Below are 25,994 nucleotides of genomic sequence, written 5' to 3' on the forward strand. Positions count from 1 at the left end.
ATATTTAATGGTTTACACAAACGTTCTAGCGTCAAAACTAACAAACTATTGGATAAATTAATGGCATCTTTATTTTATTTTTTTATACTAGTAATGGCGGCGATCAGCAACTTATAGGGGGACGATATTGCGGTGGATTATCAGACACTGACACTTTGCAGGAACCAGTGACACCAATACAGTGATCAGTGCTAAAAACATGCACTGTCACTGTACTAAAGACACTGGCTGGGGAAGGGGTTAAACATCTAGGGCGATCAAAGGACTAACTGTGTGCCTAGCTGGTGTTTTTGTGTACACACTGTGGTGCTTTCAATAGGGGAAGAGATCAATTCCAGTCTCTGGTTTGCTATAATTTTAAACAAGGCTGATCTCAGTTCTCCATATTTTACTAACGATCAGCAGGTGACGGTGGACATCAAGTCTTGGGGACTCGCAGATCAGCTTCTGCTGTGAATGATCACAGCAGAAGCCGGCTGCCGGCGGTGCACGCGTGCCCCCTGCAGGCAGAAATGCAGAATCACGCATGTATACATGCTTCTGCCCAAAGCCACCACCCTGTAGCAGTAAAAGTGCTATAGAGCGGTCAGCAAGTGGTTAAATAGAAGAAGCAACATATTATTGTTTCATAATAATTTCATTTTTACTTCATCGTATGTTTTTCACAGACTGTTGCGTATGAAGTTGTAATTCAGTTTTAAGTTGCGTGGCACTATTTGATACACTACGTATTGGTGGATCTGGGATACACATTACAGTGTGAGCAGAAAAACTAAATAACTTGAGTAAATATGATTGCACCACTGATGTATTTATCGTAAGCACTTATTGGGTTGCGCAGAGAATATTTTGTTTAACTATTCACCTGCTTACTAGTTGCAGTTACGACAGCCAGACAATAAGCATTTTCGAAAGGAAAGGTCAGAAATGACAGCTCTGTTTTTTTTTTAAACTCAACCACAAATTACAAGTTCTCCAGTTTACCACTAAAGGAAGTGATCCTCTGCCATCTTCTTTAAAGTGGTTGGGCTTTTCTTTAAGCAGAAAATAAGAACCCAAAACTTATCTACAGTCAAAATGTACATCATATATTTCCTCATTGTATTTCAATTATTTCTAGCCTACTCCTATTAATCTGAACTATCTTGAAGTTTGTAAACTTACTTACTAAAGTTTAACTTAAACTTGAAAATCACCACACATTTACTTCCTTGAATTCTGTGACACAAATTCTCTATGCCCTGTGAGTAGGCACTGCTGTGTCACAGAATTCACAGAGCTTGTCCGCTGAGCTAGAGAGGTGCTGAGAAAAGAGAATGAAGTTTCAGGAGGCGGACTCAGTACAGGAATCACTTCTTGCAGGCAGCAAGATACCATGAGATACAGTGGGGCAAAAAAGTATTTAGTCAGCCACCAATTGTGCAAGTTCCCCCACTTAAAAAGATGAGAGAGGCCTGTAATTGCCATCATAGGTATACCTCAACTATGAGAGACAAAATGTGGAAACAAATACAGACAATCACATTGTCTGATTTTTGAAAGAATTTATTTGCAAATTAAAGTGGAAAATAAGTATTTGGTCAACATCAAAATTTCATCTCAATACTTTTTTTGGCAATGACAGATGTCAAATGTTTTCTGTAAATCTTCACAAGGTTGTCACACACTGTTGCTGGTATGTTGGCCCATTCCTCCATGCAGATCTCCTCTAGAGCAGTGATGTTTTTGGGCTGTTGCTGGGCAACACGGACTTTTTTTAAATTTTTATTTCAAATCCTTTTTATTCATACTTTTTCAACTTATACATAGTACATCATAGCGACATAAAGAGTTACACCTACAGTGGCTTGCGAAAGTATTCGGCCCCCTTGAACTTTTCAACCTTTTGCCACATTTCAGGCTTCAAACATAAAGATATAAAATTTTTATTTTTTGTGAAGAATCACCAACAAGTGGGACACAATTGTGAAGTGGAACGAAATCTTTTGGATTTTTAAAACTTTTTTAACTAATAAAAAAATGAAAAGTGGGGCGTGCAAAATTATTCGGCCCCCTTGCGTTAATACTTTGTCTTGTTGGAAGATAAATCTCCGTCCCAGTTTCAGGTCTTTTGCAGACTCCAACAGGTTTTCATCCAGAATGGTCCTGTATTTGGCTGCATCCATCTTCCCCTCAATTTTAACCATCTACCCTGTCCCTGCTGAAGAAAAGCAGGCCCAAACCATGATGCTGCCACCACCATGTTTGACAGTGGGGATGGTGTGTTGAGTGTGATGAGCTGTGTTGCTTTTACGCCAAACATATCGTTTTGCATTGTGGCCAAAAAGTTCGATTTTGGTTTCATCGGACCAGAGCACCTTCTTCCACATGTTTGGTGTGTCTCCCAGGTGGCTTGTGGCAAACTTTAGACGAGACTTTTTATGGATATCTTTGAGAAATGGCTTTCTTCTTGCCACTCTTCCATAAAGGCCAGATTTGTGCAGTGTACGACTGATTGTTGTCCTATGGACAGACTCTCCCACCTCAGCTGTAGTTCTCTGCAGTTCATCCAGAGTGATCATGGGCCTCTTGGCTGCATCTCTGATCAGTCTTCTCCTTGTCTGAGCTGACAGTTTAGAGGGACAGCCAGGTCTTGGTAGATTTGCAGTGGTCTGATACTCCTTCCATTTCAAAATGATCGCTTGCACAGTGCTCCTTGGGATGTTTAAAGCTTGGGAAATCTTTTTGTATCCAAATCCGGCTTTAAACTTCTCCACAACAGTATTACGGACCTGCCTGGTGTGTTCCTTGGTCTTCATGATGCTCTCTGCGCTTTCAACAGAACCCTGAGACTATCACAGAGCAGGTGCATTTATACAGAGACTTAATTACACACAGGTGGATTCTATTTATCACCATCAGTCATTTAGGACAACATTGGATCATTCAGAGATCCTCGCTGAACTTCTGGAGTGAGTTTGCTGCACTGAAAGTAAAGGGGCCGAATAATTTTGCACGCACCACTTCTCAGTTTTTTAATTGCTAAAAAAGTTTAAAATATCCAATAGATTTCATTTCAACTTCACAATTGTGTCCCACTTGTTGGTGATTCTTCACAAAAAATTAAAATTTTATATCTTTATGTTTGAAGCCTGAAATGTGGCAAAAGGTTGAAAAGTTCAAGGGGGCCGAATACTTTCGCAAGCCACTGTATAAATCCTTTAATATCCCATAACACAGCTAGTTTCATCATAGGCCTAGAATCTTACCCGAGCATTTTTACCCCCCACCCTCAGCACTTTACTTCTATTAACCCTTTCATGACTAAGCCTATTTTTGAAATTTGGTGTTTACAAGTTAAAATCCGTATTTTTTGCTAGAAAATTAATTAGAGTACCCAAACATTATATATATTTTTTTTAGCAGAGAATCTAGAGAATAAAATGGCGATTGTTGCAATATTTTTCATCACACGGTATTTGTGCAGCGGTGTTTTAAACGCAAATTTTTGGAAAAGGGAAACTTTCGTGAATTTTAAAAAATCCAAACAGTAAAGTTACCCCAATTTTTTTGTATAATGTGAAAGATGATGTTACGCCGAGTAAATAGATACCAAACATGTCACCCTTTATAATTGCACGCACTCGTGGAATGGCGACAAACTATGGTACCTATGAATTTCCATAGGCGACGCTTTAAAATTTTTTTTACGGTTACCAGGTTTAAGTTACAGAGGAGGTCTAGGGCTAGAATTATTGCTCTTGCTCTGACGATCGCGGCGATACCTCACGTGTGATTTGAACACCGTTTACATATGCGTGCGCAACTTCCGTATGCGTTTTCTTCGCTGCGCGAGCTCGCGGGGACAGGGGCACTTTAAAAAAAATTTTTTTTTTTTTACTTTATAAATTGTGTTTTAAAAAAAAATTTTTTTTTTTTTACTTTTATTGCTGTCACAAGGAATGTAAACATCCCTTGTGACAGTAATAGGTGGTGACAGGTACTCTTTATGGAGGGATGGGGGGGGTCTAAAAGACCCCCCATCCCTCCTTTACACTTCAAAGTATTCAGATCGCCGAAAACGGCGATTCTGAATACTGTGTACTTTTTTAAATTCGGCGCCATTGGCAGCCGAGTAAACGGGAAGTGACGTCATGACGTCGCTTCCGCGTTTACAACGAGAAGGCTGGAACGAAGCCGCTCACAGCTTCGTTCCAGCCCGCCCCCAGCCGCCGAAGGTACCCGATTGGACACCAGGCCTCCCGATCGCACGGGAGGCCCGGTAACAGCGGCGGGAGGCGGCGGATGTCCCCTCCCGCTCCTCCGGTATAACAACCGAGCGGCTTTTAGCCTCATCGGTTGTTATACTCGGGTAGCCGATCGCCCGCTGGGAACAACGGTACCAGGATGATGCCTGCAGCTGCGGGCATCATCCCGGTATAACCCCGGAAAGCCGAGTATGCATATCTGCGTACGGTCGGCGGGAAGGGGTTAAAATGCGCTTATCTTAAGCCTGGCAAATCATATTATCCGATTGGTAAACCCACATTAAATGCTTACTACACCTTGTGCTTATTCCCTCATTCTTAACTTCAAACCCTCGATAAGGATTCATATTACATTACTTATTCCCTGGCACCATAGATCCCATATCCTAGTGAACTTCTTATAGCTTCCCCTTCTAATGTAAATTGTCCTTTCAGTTCTTACTACTGAGTTCATTGTTCTAACCCATTCTTCAGGAGTAGGGGGTAGAGCTGATAGCCAGGTTTTCGCAATCAGTTTCCTTGCCTGGTATAGGCATCTTACGATTGCTATGTCTATAGGCCCGTACTTAATGTTCTGTCTAATTAGCCCCAGCACACAGGACTTAGCCTCTTGTTCTAGTCTTATCCCAAACCCCGTTTCTATAATATTTAGGATCTCAGTCCAATACCTGGCCAGTTTCGGGCATCTCCACATTAAATGAATAAAGGTCACCTGTCTGAGCATCTGGGACATTTGTCGTCTGGTCTTTGACCAAATCTGTGCAGCCTTTTGGGGGTATAGTAGGCTCTGTGCACCAACAATAGGTGTGAAGCCCGCTGCGATGGAGAGAGGGACACCAGCGGGCCAAGCCCCAAAATTCTCTCCCACTGATCATCCCTCAGCTCCCCCATGTCAGCCTCCCACGCCTCCCTGGTGCGCGAGAGTGGTTCTAGACTCGTCGCCCTGGCTGTTAGTTGATTATAAATTCCTGATATCAAGCCCTTAAGATTAGTTACCCATACCACTTTATTAAGAAGCAACGCACTGCACCATTCCAACGCCTTGGTCTTAAATTGTTTATCTAATGCGTGCCTGAGCTGGAGATAAAAATAAAATGTTTCTTTTGGAATTCCAAACTCCCGTCTCAGGTCCGCAAAAGACTTTAGAATATTACCTTTGAATAACTGGGCCAACCTGATTATGCCCAGCCTTTCCCACAGCCTGTTTGTTCCTATAGATTGTAATTCTTGCAGCTACCCATTCTGCCATACTGGTGACAACTCCGTGAGGCCCCTATATCCCATCTCAATCTTCACTAACTGCCAGACTTTGGTAACGAATTTATATGTTGGAAGTGCACATCTTAAAGACCCCGCTTCCAGTGCCCCTGCTAAGGATTTGTGAGGATTACCTGATAACATAATTCTTACGTTAGTGTTCACCTCTCCCTCACATTCACACCCACCCACCCAAATGTTGCAACTGGGCCACCAGAAAATACCTGTATGGATGCGGAACCGCTAATCCCCCCTCCCTGGTAGGGCGTTGCAGGGTTTGAAGGCTAATCCTGGCCTGACCCTTCCTCCATATTAACTCCCGGAAAAGGGAGTTAATTTTTACAAACCAGTCCCTCCCAATCCAAACTGGTGAGTTGTGTAAAATATACATTAATTGTGGCATCCAAATCATCTTAACCAGATTTACACGGCCTGCAACAGAAAGGGGGAGCCGACTCCAGACATCTTTTTTCCTTTTAAATTTTTCTAATAGCGGAGCTAGATTGTCCCTAATATAATGACTTGGGTTATTATCTAAAACTATTCCCAAATATTTGAGCTTATCCACCACCCTAAGACGAGGTATCCCCTGCAGGAGAGAGCCTGTAGTCGAGTCAATCGGAAGAAGAGTAGACTTCTCCCAGTTGACTATCAACCCTGAAATCCTACTAAATCCTTCCAACAACTGCATTGCCCTTACTAATGATGGCCCCATGTCCCCCAAAAATAACAGAACGTCGTCGGTGTATAACGCTATTCTTTCCTCACCCCCTTTTCTTTTATAACCCTGCAGACCGGTTGAGTTTCTTACGACCTCCGCGAAAGGCTCCATTGCTAGGGCGAACAGCAGGGGGGATAGCGGGCACCCCTGCCTGGTTCCCCTCTCCAGGGAGATCCGTTCCGAATATACATTGTTTATTTTTAATCTAGCACTGGGTTGATATAATATTTTAAGCCAATTTATAAATAGGGGGCCGAACCCATATCTTTCCATTACCCACCATATATACCCCCATTCCAGAGTATCGAATGCCTTGGCAATATCCAAGAACAGGACAGCTCTGGAACCTGCGTTTTCTACTGGAGTCTGGAGATTTAAATAGGTCCTTCTTATATTTTTACTAGTGGACCTGTTCTGTATAAACCCGGATTGATCCGGGTGGATCAAGGAAGAGATACGTTTGTTTAGCCTGGTTGCCAGGACTTTTGCCAAAATCTTGACATCAGTGCCCAGCAACGAGATTGGTCTATATGATGATGTATCTAATTGGTCCTTCCCCTCTTTCTGGATAGTACGATATTAGCTTCAGACATTGATTATGGTAATCTACCGGCTGCAGCTGACCAGTTCAATGTCTTCAGGAGTTCGGGAGCCAACACCTCCCCATACTGTTTATAGACTTCAATGGGCAATCCATCAGGGCCTGGGGACTTCTGGTTCGGCATATCCACTATTGCTTGCCGAAGTTCCTTCAGCGTTATTGGAGCATCCAGACTATTCATGTCCGTGTCCAGCAATACCGGAAGGTTAGTACCTTCCAAGAACTTCACCATCTCTCCCCGTGCTGGGTAGTGTCACGACTTATATAAATCGCTATAATATTCTGTAAATATTCCATTAACTACCAGAGGATCTGATGAAATTTCTCCTTCAGATGTCTTAATCATAGGAATTGTTGAAGAGGGTGAATTAGTCCTGGCCAACAAGGCCAGCATCCGACCTACTCTTTCCCCCTCCTCAAAGTTCCTCTGCCTCTGGAAGGCTTTCCTATTTTCTGCTCTTCTAATTTCTTCCGTTTTATATTCTTGTTGCTTCATTACCCAGGTTTCTCGGTTTTCTGGAGATGGATCTAACACATACTTTCTTTCTGACTCCAGGGCCTCATCTCTAATAAAGCTCTCCTCTTACCCTTGTTTGCTTCTTTATTTTTGAAATTTGTTGAATTAATAGTCCTCTAAGGCATGCTTTCAAGGCATCCCAGATCACACCCCCCGAGGCTGTCCCAGTATTATATTCAATAAATTCTTTTAATCTTATGCTTATCTCATCTTTATTCCCTATTATCTCCAGCCAAGTTGGGTTTAATGACCACATTCTCTGGCCACTGTTATCCCGGACCGTTATTGTTACTATCAATGGCGAGTGATCAGATACCCCCCTTGGCCGGTATTCAATTTTTCCAATAAAAGGTTGGGCTTCTTGATTACCGATGGCCATATCAATACGGGGGCAACACGGACTTTCAACTCCCTCCAAAGGTTTTCTATGGGGTTGAGATCTGGAGACTGGCTAGGCCACTCCAGGACCTTGAAACGCTTCTTACGAAGCCACTCCTTCGTTGACTGGGTGGTGTGTTTGGGACCATTGTCATGCTAAAAGACCCAGCCATGTTTCATCTTCAATGCCCTTGCTGATGGGAGGAGGTTTGCACTCAAAATCTCACGATACATGGCCTCATTCATTCTTTCAAATACATGGATCAGTCGTCCTGTTCCCTTTGCAGAGAAACAGCCCCAAAGCATGATGTTGCCACCCCCATGCTTCACAGTAGGTATGGTGTTCTTTGGTTGCAACTCAGCATTCTCTCTCCAAACACGACGAGTTGTGTTTCTACCAAACAGTTCTACTTTGGTTTCATCTGACCATATGACATTCTCCTAATCCTCTTCTGGATCATCCAAATGCTCTCTAGCAAACCTCAGATGGGCCCGGACATGTACTGGCACTGCATGATCTGAGTCCCTGGTGGTGTAGTGTGTTACTGATGGTAGCCTTTGTTACGTTGGTCCCAGCTCTCTGCAGGTCATTCACTAGGTCCCCCCATGTGGTTCTGGAATTTTTGCTCACTGTTCTTGTGATCATTTTGACCCCACGAGGTGAGATCCTGCGTGGAGCCCCAGATCTAGGGAGATTATCAGTGGTCTTGTATGTCTTCCATTTTCTAATTATTGCTCCCACAGTTGATTTCTTCACCCCAAGGTGCTTGCCTATTGCAGATTCAGTCTTCTCAGCCTGGTGCAGGTCTACAATTTTGTTTCTGGTGTCCTTCGACAGCTCCTTGGTCTTCACCATAGTGGAGTTTGGAGTGTGACTGTTTGAGGTTGTGGACAGATGTCTTTTATACTGATAAAAAGTTCAAACAGGTGCCATTAATACAGGTAATGAGTGGAGGACAGAGGAGCCTTCTTCTTAAAGAAGATACAGGTCTGTGAGAGCCAGAAATCTTGCTTGTTTGTAGGTGACCAAATACTTATTTTCCACCATAATTTGCAAATAAATGCTTTAAAAAAAAATCAGACAATGTGATTGTCTGGATTTGTTTCCACATTTTGTCTCTCATAGTTGAGGTATACCTATGATGACAATTACAGGCCTCTCTCATCTTTTTAAGTGGGAGAATTTGCACAATTGGTGGCTGACTAAATACCTTTTTGCCCCACTGTATGTATTCTTTAGAAATTTAAGGTAAATAGCAGAAGAGAAACAGCAGAGTATGCAGGAAATCCAGGAAGTTTTGGAAAGAGATGACAGACAGACAGGCAGCACTCACAATGAGAAAAGAGATTTTTTAAATAAACTTACACTAGATTTTCAATAATAGCTATTGTTTGTATTGTTGTTATGATGCTTGTGTTATAAAATAAAAATGTGAATGCTGTGACCATAAATGTCCTTTAAGAAACACACACACTTTTTTCACCATGTAGTTACTTACAGTATAGCTGCATAGTAGAATGTTCCAAGCCAGACGCTGGATGTCAGTACATGGACTGTAAGCATAACTTTCCCATATTGTTTAAAAGTTTTTTTAAATCTTTGGACCAGGCCTATGGATTTATCTTGCAGTGGATCTCCCTCCTCCACAGCTGTATCGGGATGATCTTTTGTGGACAGTGTTTCCTTACTGCTGAGTGGACCCTCATCCTTAGGAGAGGAAGCGCTAAGGTTTTCCTTATGCTGTGAAGAATCTTGCCCATGGGATGTATGAAGCCAATGCTTTTGTCCATTAGAGACTAAAATCTGGCTTTCATACTTTGGTAAAATAAGGCATTTTCTCTGATGTGTACAGGCTCGTAATGACAATGTGGAAATGGATATTATACTAGATGGTTTACATCTCAGATGTAAAGTCCTTAGAAGAAACATGCTTAAAACAAGCCTAAATGTAAAAGAAACAAGAAATATTAGATTGCCACTACACAGAACATGCAGTCCAATGTGATCATACATCAACCTCAATGTAATGTTACAACCTGATTGTCTCCTTTAGATCTACAAATAACTGTGTAGGCTTGCCTGATTGGAGAGAAATTGATTGGACAATTTTTAGATTTGGTCTGTCCTCATATTACATAGTTTGGGCAAATCTAATGTAGACTGTACAGTCAGATTGTAACGTATATGGTCACCCTATTATAAGTCCACCTTGGCCTCACCCAAATTTTTACACTTTACTGGAGCCAAATATGAATAATTTACTGGTTTACAGAGCAAAAAGAAGTGGTGCAGGTACGTTGCTCCATGCTGCCAACCAAACCTAATGACCATCAGCACCAAAGATTAAAGACAACTGCTCCCATCTGTGGACCATACTACTGCTGAAGGACAGTGCACACTGACTGTCCTTACAACAAGAACAAGATCTACACAGTGGATGAAACAGCTTATTAACATTCATTTTACAAAGAGTACACTCAATGAACAATATGGAAGAACATGGTACAACTACTAATTGCAAGCAAAAAAGGAAAAGGGGGGCATACTAAAAGGAATGACAGAAAGTAATGCCCATAGAGAATAATGGAACAAAATGGAATGCCCGTAGAGAATAATGGAAACAAAATATTTAAATTAGTGACAGAATCTTTAGACATATCAAATGAATCTTTAGCAAACCTACTTTTAAATATCAGTGGCGATGTCTAAAATTGCGATTAGGCGGGATTATTTTTGTTTTCTATGGCGTGACAAAGGTGAATGACAGAAGGGAATTCCCATAGAGTATAATGGGAAGCAAAATACAAACTCATTTGCGGGCAAATCTGAGAGACATAGCAATTTCACCTTTCCCACAGGTGTTCCTTAAGTAGAGTAGCAGATTGTATTATTGAAATTATTTGGGATTATAGCTGTTTTCTACGGAATGACAGATAGAAAGTAATGCCCATAGATTATAATGCAAAGCAAGATGTTACCTGGAGTCAAAACCATTCAACATATCAGATCAATCCTTAGCAGACATATTCTCCATGTTCAGTGGTGATGCTTAATATTAAGATGAAGTGGGATTAGCATTGCTTTCTATGGAATGACAAAGGTGAATGACAGAAGGTAATGCCCATAGAGTATAGAGTACTAATTTAAAGGCTAATCTGAGAGACATGGCAATTTAATCTTTCCCACGGGTGTTCCTCAAGTAGAGTAGCACAAAGTAAGATTGAGATTATAGCCGTTTTCTATGGAATGATAGCTAAATGATAGAAAGGAATGCCCATAGAGTATAATGGGAAGCAAGATGTGACCTGGAGTGAGAACCATTCAACATATCAGATCAATCCTTGGCAGACATACTCTCCATGTTCAGTGGTGATGTTTAATATTGATTAAGAGGGATTATTATTGTTTTCTAAGGAATGACAAAGGCGAATGACAGAAAGGACTGCCCAGAAACTATAATGGGAAGCATGATGTGATTTGGAGTCAGAACCATTAGATGTACAAGAAAAAAATGTTAGCTAGCATATTCTCCAAATTCGGTGACGATGTTTAAAATTTTGATTAATCGGGATTATCAATGCTTTTTTATGGAATGACAAGGATGAATGACAGAAGGGAATGCTCATAGAATAATAATAATGCAAAATATAAACTCATTTGCAGGCAAATTTGAGAAACGTAGCAAATTCACCTTTCTCACAGGTGTTCCTCCTGTAGAGTAGCAGATCCTAAAATTGAAATTATTTGGGATTATAGCTGTTTTATATGGAATGAGATATAAATGATAGAAAGGAATGCCCCTAGATTATAATGGGAAGCACGATGTGAGTGAAAACCTTTCAACATACCAAATAAATCCTAATGCCGCGTACACATGATCGGAAATTCCACCAGCAAAACTCAGATGAGAGCTTCTTGTCAGAAAATGCAACCGTGCCAGCAAAAGATTGAGAGCATGTGCTCTATTTTTCAGTCAGGAAAAGTTCCAATCCGAAAATGCGATCGTCTGTACAAATTCCGATGCGCAAAATTTCTACGCATGCTCAGAAACATTGAACTTCATTTTCTCAGCTCGTCGCAGTATTGTACGTCACCGCGTTCTTGGCAGTCGAAAGTTCAAACAACTTTTGTGTGACCGTGTGTAAGCTTGAGCGGAATTCAGTCGGAAAACCCATCCAAGTTTTTTCCGACGGAAAATCCGGTCGTGTGTACTGGGCATTAGCAGACAAGATCAGTGGTGATATTTTGGCCTCATGCACACTGGACATTTCTGGATGTTTTTACAGCAGCTGTTTTTGGCTTCAGATGTTTTTTTCTACAGTCAATAAACTCCCCATCATGTTATCCTATGTGTCCAGGCTGTTATCAGTTTTTGGCTGGGGCGTTTTTTGGCTTTAAAGAAAAAAAAACTAGTGGGTTCTGATTGGAGTTTTTCAGCTGTAAAAACGATCTAACCTCAAAAAACATTGATAAACGCTCAAAAACACAGCTCACCAGCGTTTTTTAATGTTTTTGACTTGTTGAAAAAAAATGTTTTTTTTTTGTAAAAAAGAAAAATGCTAAAAAAAAAGCGAACGCGGAAAAATGCTATTGCAAGAACGTTGAAAAACTCACTGCAAAGCTACAGGTGTTTTTATAACGTTATTTTAACATCCAGTGTGCATGAGGCCTTAAAATAATTGTATTAGAATTGTTTTCTAAGAGATGAAAGGCCCATAGAATATAATGTATATCAACTTTTTTGCAGGCAAACCTGAAAGATATAGCTAGTTAAAAAGGGACATGTATTCCTTTTGAGACAAATGCCTCATTTAAAGGCTTTGCCTTTATATAAGACAGTTGTTATATATAAAAATTGAAGAAGCAATCCAGATCTTTGCACTATTCTCTTTACTTCAAATCTTCACATACATTACAGGTAATCTGAGATAAGCCACTGCACAGTTTCAAACATAACCATGTTCTTCATCAAGCTGCATGTGTTCAGCACAGTGAGAGGAGCTGGACCTGTCATCCGCCTGTTCAGCGGGGACCAGCAGATTCAGTTCCACGGAGGCGTCCATGTGAAAAGCGTCTAAAGGTAGATTTAGTCCTGAGTCTCAATCTCCCTTTTCCCTGAAGCCAGATCCGTGTTCAGATCGCTCTCCAGATGCTACTGACAGGCAGTGAGAAAGTGATGCAACGCTTCTTTACCACCTGCTTTAACCCCCTTTTTGGCAACAAATGCGCTGCAATCGCATGCATTGCACGCAGTTGTGGGGCGTTTGCGGCTCTTCCATATTGGGTTGAAAGTGTAGCATCACTACAAGTCAGGTCAACTGTGCCCAAGCGTTGCGCCCACAGCATGTAAACACCTCCATCCGCTGCCTATTGTTAAGGGGGGGCAGTTGGGGAGCTGCAGAAACACAGCTCAACTGCACATTTTTGCCGCCACCCCCAACCGAAAGTGTAAAACAATGCCCAAAGCCTCATTTCATGCGAGGCTTACTACTACTAGGCAGTGTTTAAGTTTTTAGCTGCACAGAGATTCCATGCATCCCCATGCAGGCCATCCCAGCAGCAGCTGCATGGGAATGTGCAGGTGTTCCATGCATTCCAGTGCATATTAACTCAATACAGGTTAAGCTTTTATATTTAGTAGAAATTCCCTTCTGTCATTCACCTTTGTCATTCCATAGAAAACAATGCTAATCCCACTTCATCTCAATTTTAAACATTGTCACTGAACATGAAGAGAATGTCTTCTAAAGGTTGATCTGATATGTCTAATGGTTCTGACTCCAGGTCACATCTTGCTTCCCATTATACTCTATGGGCATCCCCTTCTGTCATTGACCTTTGTAATTCCTTAGAAAATAATAATCCCACTTAATCGCAATTTTAACCACTTCAATACCAGGCACTTAGACACCTTCCCGCCCAGCCCAATTTTCACCTTTCAGCGCTGTTGCAATTTGAATGACAATTGCGCGGTCATGCTACACTGTACCCAAACAAATTTTTTATCATTTTGTTCCCACAAATAGAGCTTTCTTTTGGTGGTATTTGATCACCTCTGCGGTTTTTATTTTTTGCGCAACAAATAAAAAAAGACCGAAAATTTCGAAAAAAAACAAGTTTTTCTTTGTTTCTGTTAAATTTTTTTGTAAATAAGTACGCTTTCTCCTTCAATAATGGGCACTGATATAGCTGCACTGATGGGCACTGATACGGCGGCACTGATGGGCACCGATGAGGTGGCACCAATGAGGTGGCACTGATGAGGTGGCACTAACGGGCACTGATGATGGGCACTGATAGGCGGCACTGATGGGCGGCACTGATGGGCACTGATAGGTGGCACTGGTATGCGGCACTGATGGGCACTCGTAGGTGGCATTGATTGGCATATATGGGTGGCACTGATGGGTACTTATGTGTGGCACTGATGGGCACTGATAGGTGGGCACTGATGGGCACCGATGGGCACTGACAGGTGGCACCGATGGGCACTGACAGGTGGCACTGATATAGCATTGCTGGGCAGATCTGGTCATTGCTGGGCAGATCTTTGGCATAATAGTGCCAATCAGTGCCCATTTGTGGGCACTGATTGGCACAGATTGGGCACATGTGGATGGCCATGGGGTACATACCTGGCCATCCACGTTGCCCCTTCCCTGGTGGTCCTAGTGGCATCCCTGGTAGTCCAGTGTGGTGATCTGCGGGGGGGCTGCGCTGATAAACAATCAGCGCAGACCCCCCCTGCCAGGAGAGCCGCCGATCAGCTCTCCTCTACTTGCGTCTGTCAGACGCGAGTGAGGAAGAGCCGATCAACGGCTCTTCCTATTGACAGCGTGATCAGCCGTGATTGGACACGGCTGATCACGTGGTAAAGAGCCTCCGCCGGAGGCTTTTTACCAAGATCAGTGTAGCGGTGTGTCAGACTGACACACCGCTCCACCGATCGCCGCGATGCACGCCCCCGGGGGCGCGCTGCGGCATGTTATCCTGCTGGACGTCATATGACGTCCAGTCAGGATAACACAACCACTTCCCGGACGTCAATCCGCTATAGGGCGGGTGGGAAGTGGTTAAACATCACCACTGAATGTGGAGAGTATGTCTGCCAAGGATTTATTTGGTATGTTGAATGGTTCTGACACCAGGTCACATCTTCCTTCCCATTATACTCTGTGGGCATTCCTTTCTTTTATGTATCTGTCATTCCATAGAAAACCGCTGTAATCCCAAATAATCTCAATTAAACTATATCCTACTCTACTTGAGGAACACCTGTGAAAAAGGTGAAATTGCTATGTGTCTCAGATTTGCCTGCAAGTAAGTTTATATCTTGCTTCCCATTATAATCTATGGGCATTCCCTTCTGTCATTCACCCTTGTCATGCCATAGAAAACAATAATCCCGCCTAATTGCAATATTAAACATCGCCACTGATATTTAAAAGTAGGTTTGCTAAAGATTCATTTGATATGTCTAAAGATTGTCACAAATTGAAATATTTTGTTTCCATTATTCTCTATGGGCATTCCATTTTGTTCCATTATTCTCTATGGGTATTCCTTTCTGTCATTTATCTGTTATTCTATAGAAAACAGCTATAATCCCAAATTAACTCAAATTTACTATCTGCTATTTACTATCTGCTACTCATCTGTGGGAAAGGTGAAATTGCTATGTCTCTCGATTTGCCTGCAAACAAGTTTATATTTTGCTACTCATTATACTCTATGGGCATTCCCTACTGTCATTCACCTTTGGCATTACATAAAAACAATAATAATCCTGCTTCATCTCAATTTTGCACATCATCACTGAACACAGAGAGGGTATGTCTGCTAAAGTTTGATCTGATATGACCAATGGTTCTGACTCCAGGTCACATCTTGCTTCCCATTATACTCCATGGGCATTTCTTTCTGTCATTCACCCATGTCATTCCATAGAAAACAGCTGTAATCACAAATAATCTTAATCTTACTATCTGCTACTCTACTTTAGGAACACCTGTGGGAAAGGATAATTCTCTAGGTCTCTCAGATTTGTCTGTAAATTAGTTTATATTTTAATTCCCATTATACTCTATGGACATTTGCTTCTGTCATTCCCTTTGTCATGTCATAGAAAACAATAATCCTGCCTAATCGCAATATTAAACTTCACCACTGATATTCAAAAGTAGGTTTGCTAAAGATTAATTTAATATGTCTAAAGATCACTAATTGAAATATTTTGTTTCCATTATTCTCTATGGGCATTCCATTTTGTTCCATTATTCTCTATGGTCATGCCATCTCCCTGTTAAAGTCTATGGGCATTCCTTTCTGTAACTTTTTTTTTTTAAAGCAGTAGTAAAGTCTCTGTTTTTATTTTTACCTACAGGTAAGCTTATAATAAAGCTCAGCTGTAGGTTAACCACTTGAAGACCAGGCTTTTTCTGGCACTTTTTGTTTACAAGTTAAATTCAGTATTTTCTGCTATAAAAATACATAGAACTCCCAAATATTAGATTTTTTTATTAGCAGAGACCCTAGGACTAGGGATTAAAATGGCGATCATTGCAATTCACGCGGTATTAGCACAGCGGTTTTTCAAACGTAATTTTTTTTGGAAAAAATACACCAATTAGAAAAAGCAAAACACAATATATACCCAAATTTTTTTGTAAAATGCGAGGTATGTTACAACAACTAAATAGATACCCAACATGTGACACTTTAAAATTGTGCACGCTTGTGGAATGGCTACAATCTATGGTACTTAAAAATCTCCAAAGGCAACGTTTTAAATGCCTTTACAGGTTACCTGTTTAGCATTACAGAGGTCTTCTTTTGCTAGAATTATTGCTCTTGCTCTAACCTTTGCAGCGATACCTCACATGTGCGGAGCGAACACTTACGTATGCGTTTGCTTTTGCGTGCGAGCACAGGGGGACCTTTTCATTTTTTTTTTCTTATTTAGTTTTCATTTTTACACTGTCCCTTTAATTTCTTATTTTTTTTTTAATCACTTTTATTCCTATTTCAAGGAATGTAAACATCCCCTGTAATAGAAATAAGGATGACATGTCCCTTTTATGGAGACATCTGGCGTCAAAAAGACCCCACATCTCTTCTTTATCTTTAAAAGCAAAAGATCATGCTTTAAAAAAAAAAAAAAGAAAAAATTATTTACTTCCAGCCTGGACCAGAAGTGACGTCATGACGTCACTCTGGTCCTCCAAGGCCATAGAGGCGATCAAAGAGTATCTACTCTTTGATCGCCTATGGGAGCAGCTGGCCGCACCATCAGACCATTTCTTGGGCGAACTGGTGGAAACAGAAAGCCCAAGAAAAACAGGTGAGCGGCAGGACGACGCCCCCCCCACCCCGTTTCGGAAAGCGGTTCAGCGTTCGTGAGGCGTTTGGACCAATTTCAAAAGAAAGTCACCCGCCGGCTGCAAAAAAAACATACCAGGGTTATTGCTACCTTTAGCCATAATTCCGGTAAACCACTTGCAAAATGCAACGTATATATACGGTCGGCATGTGGTTAAATTATATTCTAGTGAGCAGCAACCGGTGACATCACTGGCACATGTGCTCTGAAGGAAAGGCATACCTGTGTCGATCCCTCAGAGCTCTGTGCCACGGCAGTGTCTCACGCACGCATGAACGGGAGTGATGTCATTGTGGCTTGACCATTCAAGCGGCTGCATCCCGTGAACTTGGAAGGAAGACCGGATGAAGATGGAAACCTCTGCCGCTGGAGGGCTTCATTTCAAAGTAAGTCTTTCATGTGCTAGTATGCAATATATACTAGCACATTATGCCTTTACCTTGCAGGGAAAGTTTTTCATTTTTTTTTTTGTTGTTGTACAAGTTTATTACCGCTTTACGGTTTAAACTATTTTTTTTTAACTGCTTCCTATCCGGTCTATAACAAAATGATGGCTGGGCAGGAGCTTCGCTGTTCTGGGTGCACACCATGACGTCCTCCTAGGATTGGGCTGCACTGTGGTGCGATCTGTCACTCGCTGTGTCAACCAGACACAGCAAATGAGAAACCAGTGTACAGGGAGACTGTCGGTGCCACGTGATCGCTGTGACCAAACACAGCAGATCACATGACAATTGTACACAATGAATGGCTTCCATCCATTGTGTTGATCTCTGTGATTGGCCACAGTGATCACATGGTTCAGAGTCAATCACAGCCCATCTGTACCATGTGATTAGCTGTGGCCAATCACAATAGTACACACTGAATGAATAGATTTAATTAAAAAAATGGTTGTTTATAACAGTGATGCTAACTGTTATAAGCAATCACAGGGTGTGTAAAAAAAATAAATAAAAAAAATCCTGATCACCCCCCAGAGTAGTACAGTGTTACTATGGCAACAATGTATTGGTCTGCTAAGAGTACGTAAAAAAATAGTAGTATAAAACATAATTAAAAAAAAAAAAAAAAAAATTAAAAAAATATATATTTTTTTTTAAATTACATACGGTCACCACTAAGTATCCCTAATCACTGCTACACCAGTCCTATGATGACACTGTACTGCACTGGTGACATTGTGTAAAAGAAAAAAAAAAAGATTTTTAAAAAATGTCTTAATTTTCTAAAAAAATTACAACTTCAAAAAAACTCGCCATGCCTCTTACTAAATACCTTGGACTGTCTACTTTACAAAAAAAGGGGTGTTTGTACTATCCTGGCATTTGTGGGCCTCAAGAAATTAGATGTCAGTACATCAGGGACAATCGATTTTCAGGTATACTGTATTTAGCATAGTTTGTGGACTCTATTAACTTTCCTACAGACTAAATAATATACACCGATTTGGATTATTTTCCCTGAAGAAATGTAGTAATATAAATGTCGGCCTACATTTCTGAAGAGAGATTATTTATTTGCAAAATTGTATAACAGAAACGAAAGAAAGAAAAACAGTTTTTCCAAAATTTTTGGTCTTTTTTTATTTAGCAAAAATGTAAAAACCCAGTAGTGATTAAATACCAACAAAAAGAAAGCGCTATTTGTGTGAAAAAAATAAATAAAAATGTAATTTGGGTACAGTGTTGCATGACCGCGCAATTGTCATTCGAAGTGCAACAGCGCAAAAAATTTGCCTGGGCAGTAAGGGGGTAAAAGTGCCTGGAATTAAAGTAGTTTAACTTCAGGCCCACTGTGGACTTGTACAACAGAGAGCTCAATAACATGCAATAAATGCATCTAAAGGACAGATAATAAAATTATTGAATACTATACCTTATCTAAAAAGATATGGCAATCCAAAATAATATGAAGACAAGCACCTTCAAAGCCTGTCAAAATGATGCTATGCTTGTGGCCAACATACTGGAGTAGATTGCCAATGCCTGTGCAAAAAAAAAAAAGTTAATATTTCATAAAGCCTAATAAAATATACATACATTATATACATACATACATAATACATATATACACACACCCACAGCACTCCATTAAGTGCCCAGAGGCATGACATTGCTATTAACTGACCTGACTGATCATAGTCAGATTAGGGATCCCGGTTCAATCATTCTATGGGCATTGAACTGAAGCTGAACTTATTAAACCAGTCACATAATTTACCTCTAATAAAAGTATATCCTACGTTCCGCTGCTGTAGAAAACCTCCCCTCCAGTGAAGTCAGATACTCACCACAGTGGGTGAACTCCTGGCACTGTGGGAGTTAAGGACAGCGGCTGCAAAGGATTGTGACACGTGCCCTCCGTTTCCGGTCTCCTTATCCATTCACAACGGTATCGTTCTTTGAGAATGCAAGGCGTTCTAGGAGTGGGCAGAGGAGAGCCTGTCCTGTCAATGTCTTGCATTTGCATTCTGGGAGAAGAATACCTGCATCAGGAAGCTGAGGACAAGCGACACAAGTTCTTTACAATCATGGCCACAAGGTTGGAAGCTCACTGATGTGCGGAGTATCCAGCATCACTGGAGGGAGGATTTTTGCATTACCCAGCAGAACATGTGACAGTTTATTAGAAGTACAATTATGTGACTGGTGCTGTGTGCCCAAAAAAAAGAGGAATTTTGACTTGCCTGTAAAATCCATACCTTGGAATACTGTAAAGAAAACAGGCTCCTGGTCACCTCCCCTTCTAATCCTACCTTACTCTGTGAGTCTTCAGTTTGGTAGCAAGAAATGCAGAGTAATCCAAGATAGAAGGGAGGGTGTCCTGTGTCCTGTACTGTACTGAAAAATATGTAATTTACAGTTATAGAGATTGCTCTTGATTTTTTTAAAAAAAATGACTGAGTAAAAAAAAAAGCTGCTGACTTTTAATAATAGGACACTCACCTGTCCCAGGAACCAGCTGATTTCTTCAACAGGCTTCGGTCCCTGGGAGAAGGAAGAGAAGAACTTCCCCTTTTGGTTGAAGTTCCGCTTTAAGTCAAAATTCCTCTCATCTTAATCTTACAGTACAGGACACAGGGTGAGTATTCAGAAACCCTGGAAAACCCCAATAAATGAATGTGAAGGGTGAGCAACAACTTGGTAAACAGAACTGTGCCAAGAGGCCCAACAATAACAAAGGTCAACAGACCCAACTTCAGAGTGCTGCTGCAAGAACACTTCAACTTAAAACTGCAGCTATAATCCAGAATAGGATGAATACCTACCTTGGGCTTTAGTACCGTGAACAGCTTTGAATAGAATCCATTGAACCTGTCTTGTGGGCTACTGGCACAACTACTCCCTGGAACAAGACAGTTCAGGGCATGCTGTAATTCTGACTGTCTTTAGGCAGATATTGGTTGATTTGAGAGAAGAAAGCAGTGAAGGGGTAGAGTTTTGAACTCTATTTTGCACCCATGAAACCACCGACTGAACCCTAAGAGGCAAACTGTAACAGATACCCCCACCAGTCTAAAGCCTTGTGCACACGGTACGATTGTTGGACAACCGAGCGTCTTTTTTGTCAAAAGGGCGTGTGCCAGGATCTTGACTTGCATACCAACAGTACACAATTGTCGCGCCACAAACACAAACGTAGTGACGTACTACGAGGAGTTTCAGCTCGAGCGTCACCCTTCTGCTAATTTTGTGTTTGGTGAGTATTGATTCCGAGCATGCATGTTTGTACTTTCGACTTTTGTGTGAAGGATTTGTGTACTGACCATACGAAAATCTGACATCAAACCATTATCCGCCGAAAATTTACTAGCCTGTCTAGCCTGTCCTTTAATCTGAACACATGGAGAGTATGGAGCAACCCTGTTAGTTTCTGGCCCTTCATTGGAAAGCCGTGGTGTGACGCTACCAGCCACTGAGTGTCAGGTTGCCATACAAGCTTACCAAAGCTTGCCCTCTGGTAAGCGTACAGTACATACGGTAGTGGATCTCCTCACATATTGGTGTCTGTGTGATCGATTAACCTCACCTTTATCTGTTCCGAAGACTTTTAGATGGTTTTATTCACGGACTTTTCATTATTACATTCACATTCCCTATTATTGGGACTAATTTATACCACCTTTTTATGTTTTTTTTTTGGCACTTATATTGTTTATTTTGTATATCTCTTTGGGTCCATCACGGATCCTCTGAGGGATTATTATTGGCTGACTATAGATGCCCAGAAATATGAAGGTGGGGGAAGGGGTGAACAGAAAAAAATACAATGATCACACACACATCAATACATACGCACGTCCACGTAACACACGTGGGTGTATATACATGCGCGTACGCGCATGGTGATGCATGTTGACAATACTGTGTCGTATTATATTGGCTATCAAGCAAAGGGGGGGGGGGGGGGAGAGAGAAAGGGAACGAAAAAGGGGAAATGCGGGAAAGGGACTGTACTAAACAATACTGTCAAAAGGAAAGGAGACAAGTTAGTTATGCTTCCTTCTTTCCTTTAGACAGTATTGTTTAGTACAGTCCCTTTCCCACATTTCCCCTTTTTCGTTCCCTTTCTTCCCCCCTCCCCCTTTGCTCAATAGCCAATATAATACGACACCAGTATTGTCAACATGCAGCACCATATGTGCGCACATATATATATGCCCACGTACGTTACGTGGACGTGCGCATGTGTGTGTATTGATGTGTGTGTTCATTATATTTTTTCACCCATTCCCCCACCTTCATATTTCTGGGCATTTATAATCACCCAATACTCCCTCGCTAGCAGGATCAATCAGGCCCCTGTTTTATATCATTAAGCATAGAGCCATAAAATAATATTAGTCCAGTGTCGAGTAACATTACACATCTTCTTTCTACCATTTTCTATTTTTACTTCTATTTTCATTTTTTATTTTCCATCCCCCCCCCCCCCCCCCCACTTTTTTTCATTTCAAATGGTTTCTTTCAACATCTTTAATTTCACAATCTCTTCATCTCACAATACATTTCAATCTTTATATCCACCAGGTATTCACTGCTGTTCAGCGATCAGTATTCCACCTTCCAGCATTCATTTGCATACATGTAGGCTCACAATACACATAGGTATCTTTTAACCCCATTTTTTACCGTTTTTTAATTTGTTTTTTTAATTTTCTTCCTATGCCCAATAGTTGATCCTTTTGCACAAGCAGCGTTGTGTTTTTAAATTTGCTTTATTGTTCGTATCACAAACAGTCTATGTAATGGTTTTACATGCAATGATCGACCGCTTTATAAATTATCCAGCTGTGAGTCATCATGACCTATCAGCGCTGCCCTCTGGCTTTTTAAGCCCAGACCTATCATAGCCTCCGTTAAGCCTGAAGAAGGAGCACAGCTCCACAAACGTGTCACCTATTGGCTATCCTTTCCGGAAGTGATCTAATCCCAGTGGCTCCCAGCGTGCGTTCCAGTGATAGGAAGTGTCTGCATCCACCGGCGCAGCCTGTTTCCGGGACATCGCAGCCTTTCAGCCAAGGGATCCCACACACTTCACGGATGTCGGGCATTATATGCCTGTCATGACTGTACCTTTGTCGAGTACCGTGTTTACAGTTGCTATTAAAAAAATCATTTAATTTATTGCACTTAGAGTGGCACCTCTGTTTTATCTCCAGCATAGATCAGAGAAAACTGATCCAAAGGAATCACTAGCGCATCTGCTCCATATGCTAGAGGATCCCTTGTCCTCGATACAAAGTTGTCCAACTTCCTGTTGAACCTGGAGGCTAGTAAATCTACATCCGGGGTACACAATAACCGGCATATGGCCCGAAATATCTCGGGGTGCAGAGACCATTCTCCTGGTAACAGCTGCTGGCGGCTTGCCAATTCTCTACCCCTGGAATGAAGACTGCAGAAAGACATGGAACATGCTTTTCTGCAAAAAACAGTACTTGGTTCACCTTCCTCTGCGCATCCCGACTCTGGGTGCCTCCTTGATGATTGATATAGGCTGTAGCAGTTGCATTGTCGGACTGTATCTGGACAGGATAACCCTGCAACCTGTACGTCCAGGCTCTGAGGGCTAAATGCACTGCCCGGATCTCCAAAATATTGATGGGCAGGCTCCTTGCACCATTTCCCTTGGGCCGAAGTCTCTTCCAGAACTACCCCCCATACCATAAGGCTGGCATCTGTTGATACCACCTTTACAGGTCACTGGGGTGAAGGATCTTCCCCTTCTCAAATTTTTGGTTTTTAACCACCAACTGAGGCTTTGTCGTATCTCTGATGACAGACACATTCCAAGGCTTGGACTCTCCTGTTCCAGGCAGATTGGATGGTGTTTTGCAGCAGTCTCGAAAGAAACTGGGCGTAAGGAACGGCCTGGAAAGAGGCCACCATCTTTCCTAACAACCTCATGCAAAGACGATGGTTCCTTCCTCGCCTTGATCATCTGGATCAATTCTCTTATAGACTTGATCTTTGACTTGGGTAAGAATACTCTGCTTTGGGCAGTGTCTATGATCATGCCCAAATACCCCACCCTCTTTAAGGGCTGGAAGGATGATTTTTCCAGGTTGAGAACCCAACCTAAGTGCTCTAGGTATTTTACCGTGCTGAGCACATTGTGGTTTAACCGTGCTACCGACTGCTCTACCAGTAGCTGGTCGTCTAGATATGCCATCACCGCTATGCACTACCCCCTTAGATTTGCTAGAATCTTCGTAAATACCCGGGGTGCGGTAGCCAGACCAAAGGGTAGGGCCACAAACTGTAAGTGGCGCTCTTCTACTGCGAACCTTAGGAATCTTTGGTGAGCGGGATAGATAGGCACATGTAGATATGCGTCTTTGATGTCTATTGACACCATGAATTCTCCCCCTAATGGGGTGGAGACCACAGAGCAGATTGACTCCATGCGAAAGGGGCGAATGTTCAGGAATTGATTCAGGCCCTTTAGATCTAGAATAGGTCTGACATCCCCATTTGGTTTTGGAACCACAAAGAGGTTTGAATAAAACCCCGACCATTGCTCCTTTAGGGGAACTTCTATAATTACCCCTTGGGATAGCAAGCAATCCAATGCCTGGAAGTAGGCCTTTTTTTTTTACTGGATCTTTGGAGATGTTTGACCTTAGAAAACGGTAAGGTGGGAATTCTTGGAACTCCAGCTTGTAACCCAGGGACACTGGAAATTGCCCACCTGTCCCAGATTTCCGCCTGCCAAGCCCCTGAGAATCGCAAGAATCGACGCCCCCCCCCCCCCCCACTCGGCCGAACTGGGGTGCCCCCTCAGAAGGAGGCTTTGGGGTTCTGACCCCAAGGTTTCTTTTGTCCTTGGGCTTGGCTCTGGGCCTTGCCTCTTGCATCTGGCTGAGAAGGCCGTCGCCACTGCCTGTAGGCCGTGGCCCCAGGAATCGGGGAGAGAGAACGTTTAAAAGAAGGATGTTTACTCTTTTTCTTAGCTGGTAAAAGGGTAGTCTTACCACTAGAAATCTTCTGGATGTATTTATCCAGGTCATCCCCAAACAGCTGTTCCCCATGAAAGGGGAAACCGGATAAAAGCTTTTTGTATGGAGCTTCGGCTGACCAATGCTTTAGCCACAGAATCCTGCGCATGTGTACCAGCAGGAGGGTAAGGCGGGATGCCTGCTGAATAGAATCTTTAATGGCATCTACCGCAAAACATAAGGCCTTAGGCAGGTCCGCCCATAGCTTAACCTGACCAGCAGGAAGATCTTTAAGCCCTTGCTTCACCTGCCCCTTTAGTACCTGACACATGCCAATCGCTGCCACAGCAGGTTGGGTTACAGTGCCAGCCATACTAAAGAAGGACCTGAGTAAAGATTCCAGCTTTTTCTCAGTTGAATCCTTAAACACCTGAGCATTGTCTACAGGACAAGTCAGATTTTTTTTCACAAAAGAAATAGCCGCATCTATTGCCGGCAAGCTCTATTTCTTGGTAAATTTTTCCTCCATTGGGTAAAGGAAAGCAAATTTCTTAGGAGGAGAAAACAGCTTGTATGGATGTTCTCAGTCAGCATAAATAAGTTTTTCCAATAAAGGATGGACCAGGAAAGTATATGCAGCCTGCGGGGATTTTATTGATCCCAAGGAAGAAACAGGGGACTCGGTAACTCAGAAGAGGGCAATCTGTACGTAGCACGTACGGCTTCTGCATAGCATTGCACCTGCAATTTGAGAACCTGAGAGGCAGAAAAAGCCTCCTCTGATTCCCCCGATTCATGCGACTGTTCCTGATCCTTGTCCCCTGATGGAGTAGTATCATCATCATCATCAGACTCATCTGATGGGGAATTTAGAGCAGAAGGGGACCTACCCTGCTTTCTGCGAGGACGCTGCAATTAAAGTAGCGACTTTTTCCTCTAAACTATTTAATGCATTTATAATTTTTTGGGGGGAAAAAGTGAACTTATCCTTTAATGTATTCTATGCATTAAAATAAAAAACCTTATGTGTGCAGCGACCCACCTGAGCACTTCTAATACCTACTGGATCCCCATCTTGATCAAGCGATGCTGCACGAGAGCCTCGGCTGTCCGGGACACTCCGCCCTCATTTGATTAGACAGCAAGAGGGCGCCACTGTTTCCCGCTGCTGCCAAAGCCAATGAGGAAAGAGGGGGCACAGCCAAACTGCGGCTCTGTGTCTGAATGGACACAGAGCAGAGGCTCGTGTGGCCCCATAGCAAGCTGCTTGCTGTGGGGGCACTCAGCAGGGGGTTAGGGGCCAGGAGCATCGGCAAGGGACACGAGAAGAGGAGGATCTGGGCTGCTCTGTGGAAAACCAGGTAAGTATAATATGTTTGTTATTTTTAAACCAAAAGAGACTTTAAGCTAAGAGTGAGGTCCATCACTTAAGGAAAGTACCAAAATATG

At 42.2% G+C, this 25,994-nt stretch overlaps 1 protein-coding gene across 1 annotated transcript in view; it reads right to left on the reverse strand.

Moving 5' to 3' along the window:
- Nucleotides 1-19,106, reverse strand: part of FAM210A (family with sequence similarity 210 member A) — a 77,786-nt gene extending 58,680 nt beyond the window's left edge. The window contains exons 1-2 of the mRNA XM_073631295.1: nucleotides 18,980-19,106; nucleotides 9,221-9,664 (exon numbers count right to left, since the gene is read on the reverse strand). Coding sequence (XP_073487396.1) covers nucleotides 9,221-9,651 — 431 coding nt within the window. The 5' untranslated portion in view covers nucleotides 9,652-9,664; nucleotides 18,980-19,106. The remainder of the gene's footprint in view (nucleotides 1-9,220; nucleotides 9,665-18,979) is intronic.
- Nucleotides 19,107-25,994: the final 6,888 nt, after the last annotated feature.

The sequence above is a fragment of the Aquarana catesbeiana genome, linkage group LG05, assembly GCF_042186555.1.
Source record: "Aquarana catesbeiana isolate 2022-GZ linkage group LG05, ASM4218655v1, whole genome shotgun sequence".
In the NCBI taxonomy this organism is placed as follows: domain Eukaryota; kingdom Metazoa; phylum Chordata; class Amphibia; order Anura; family Ranidae; genus Aquarana; species Aquarana catesbeiana.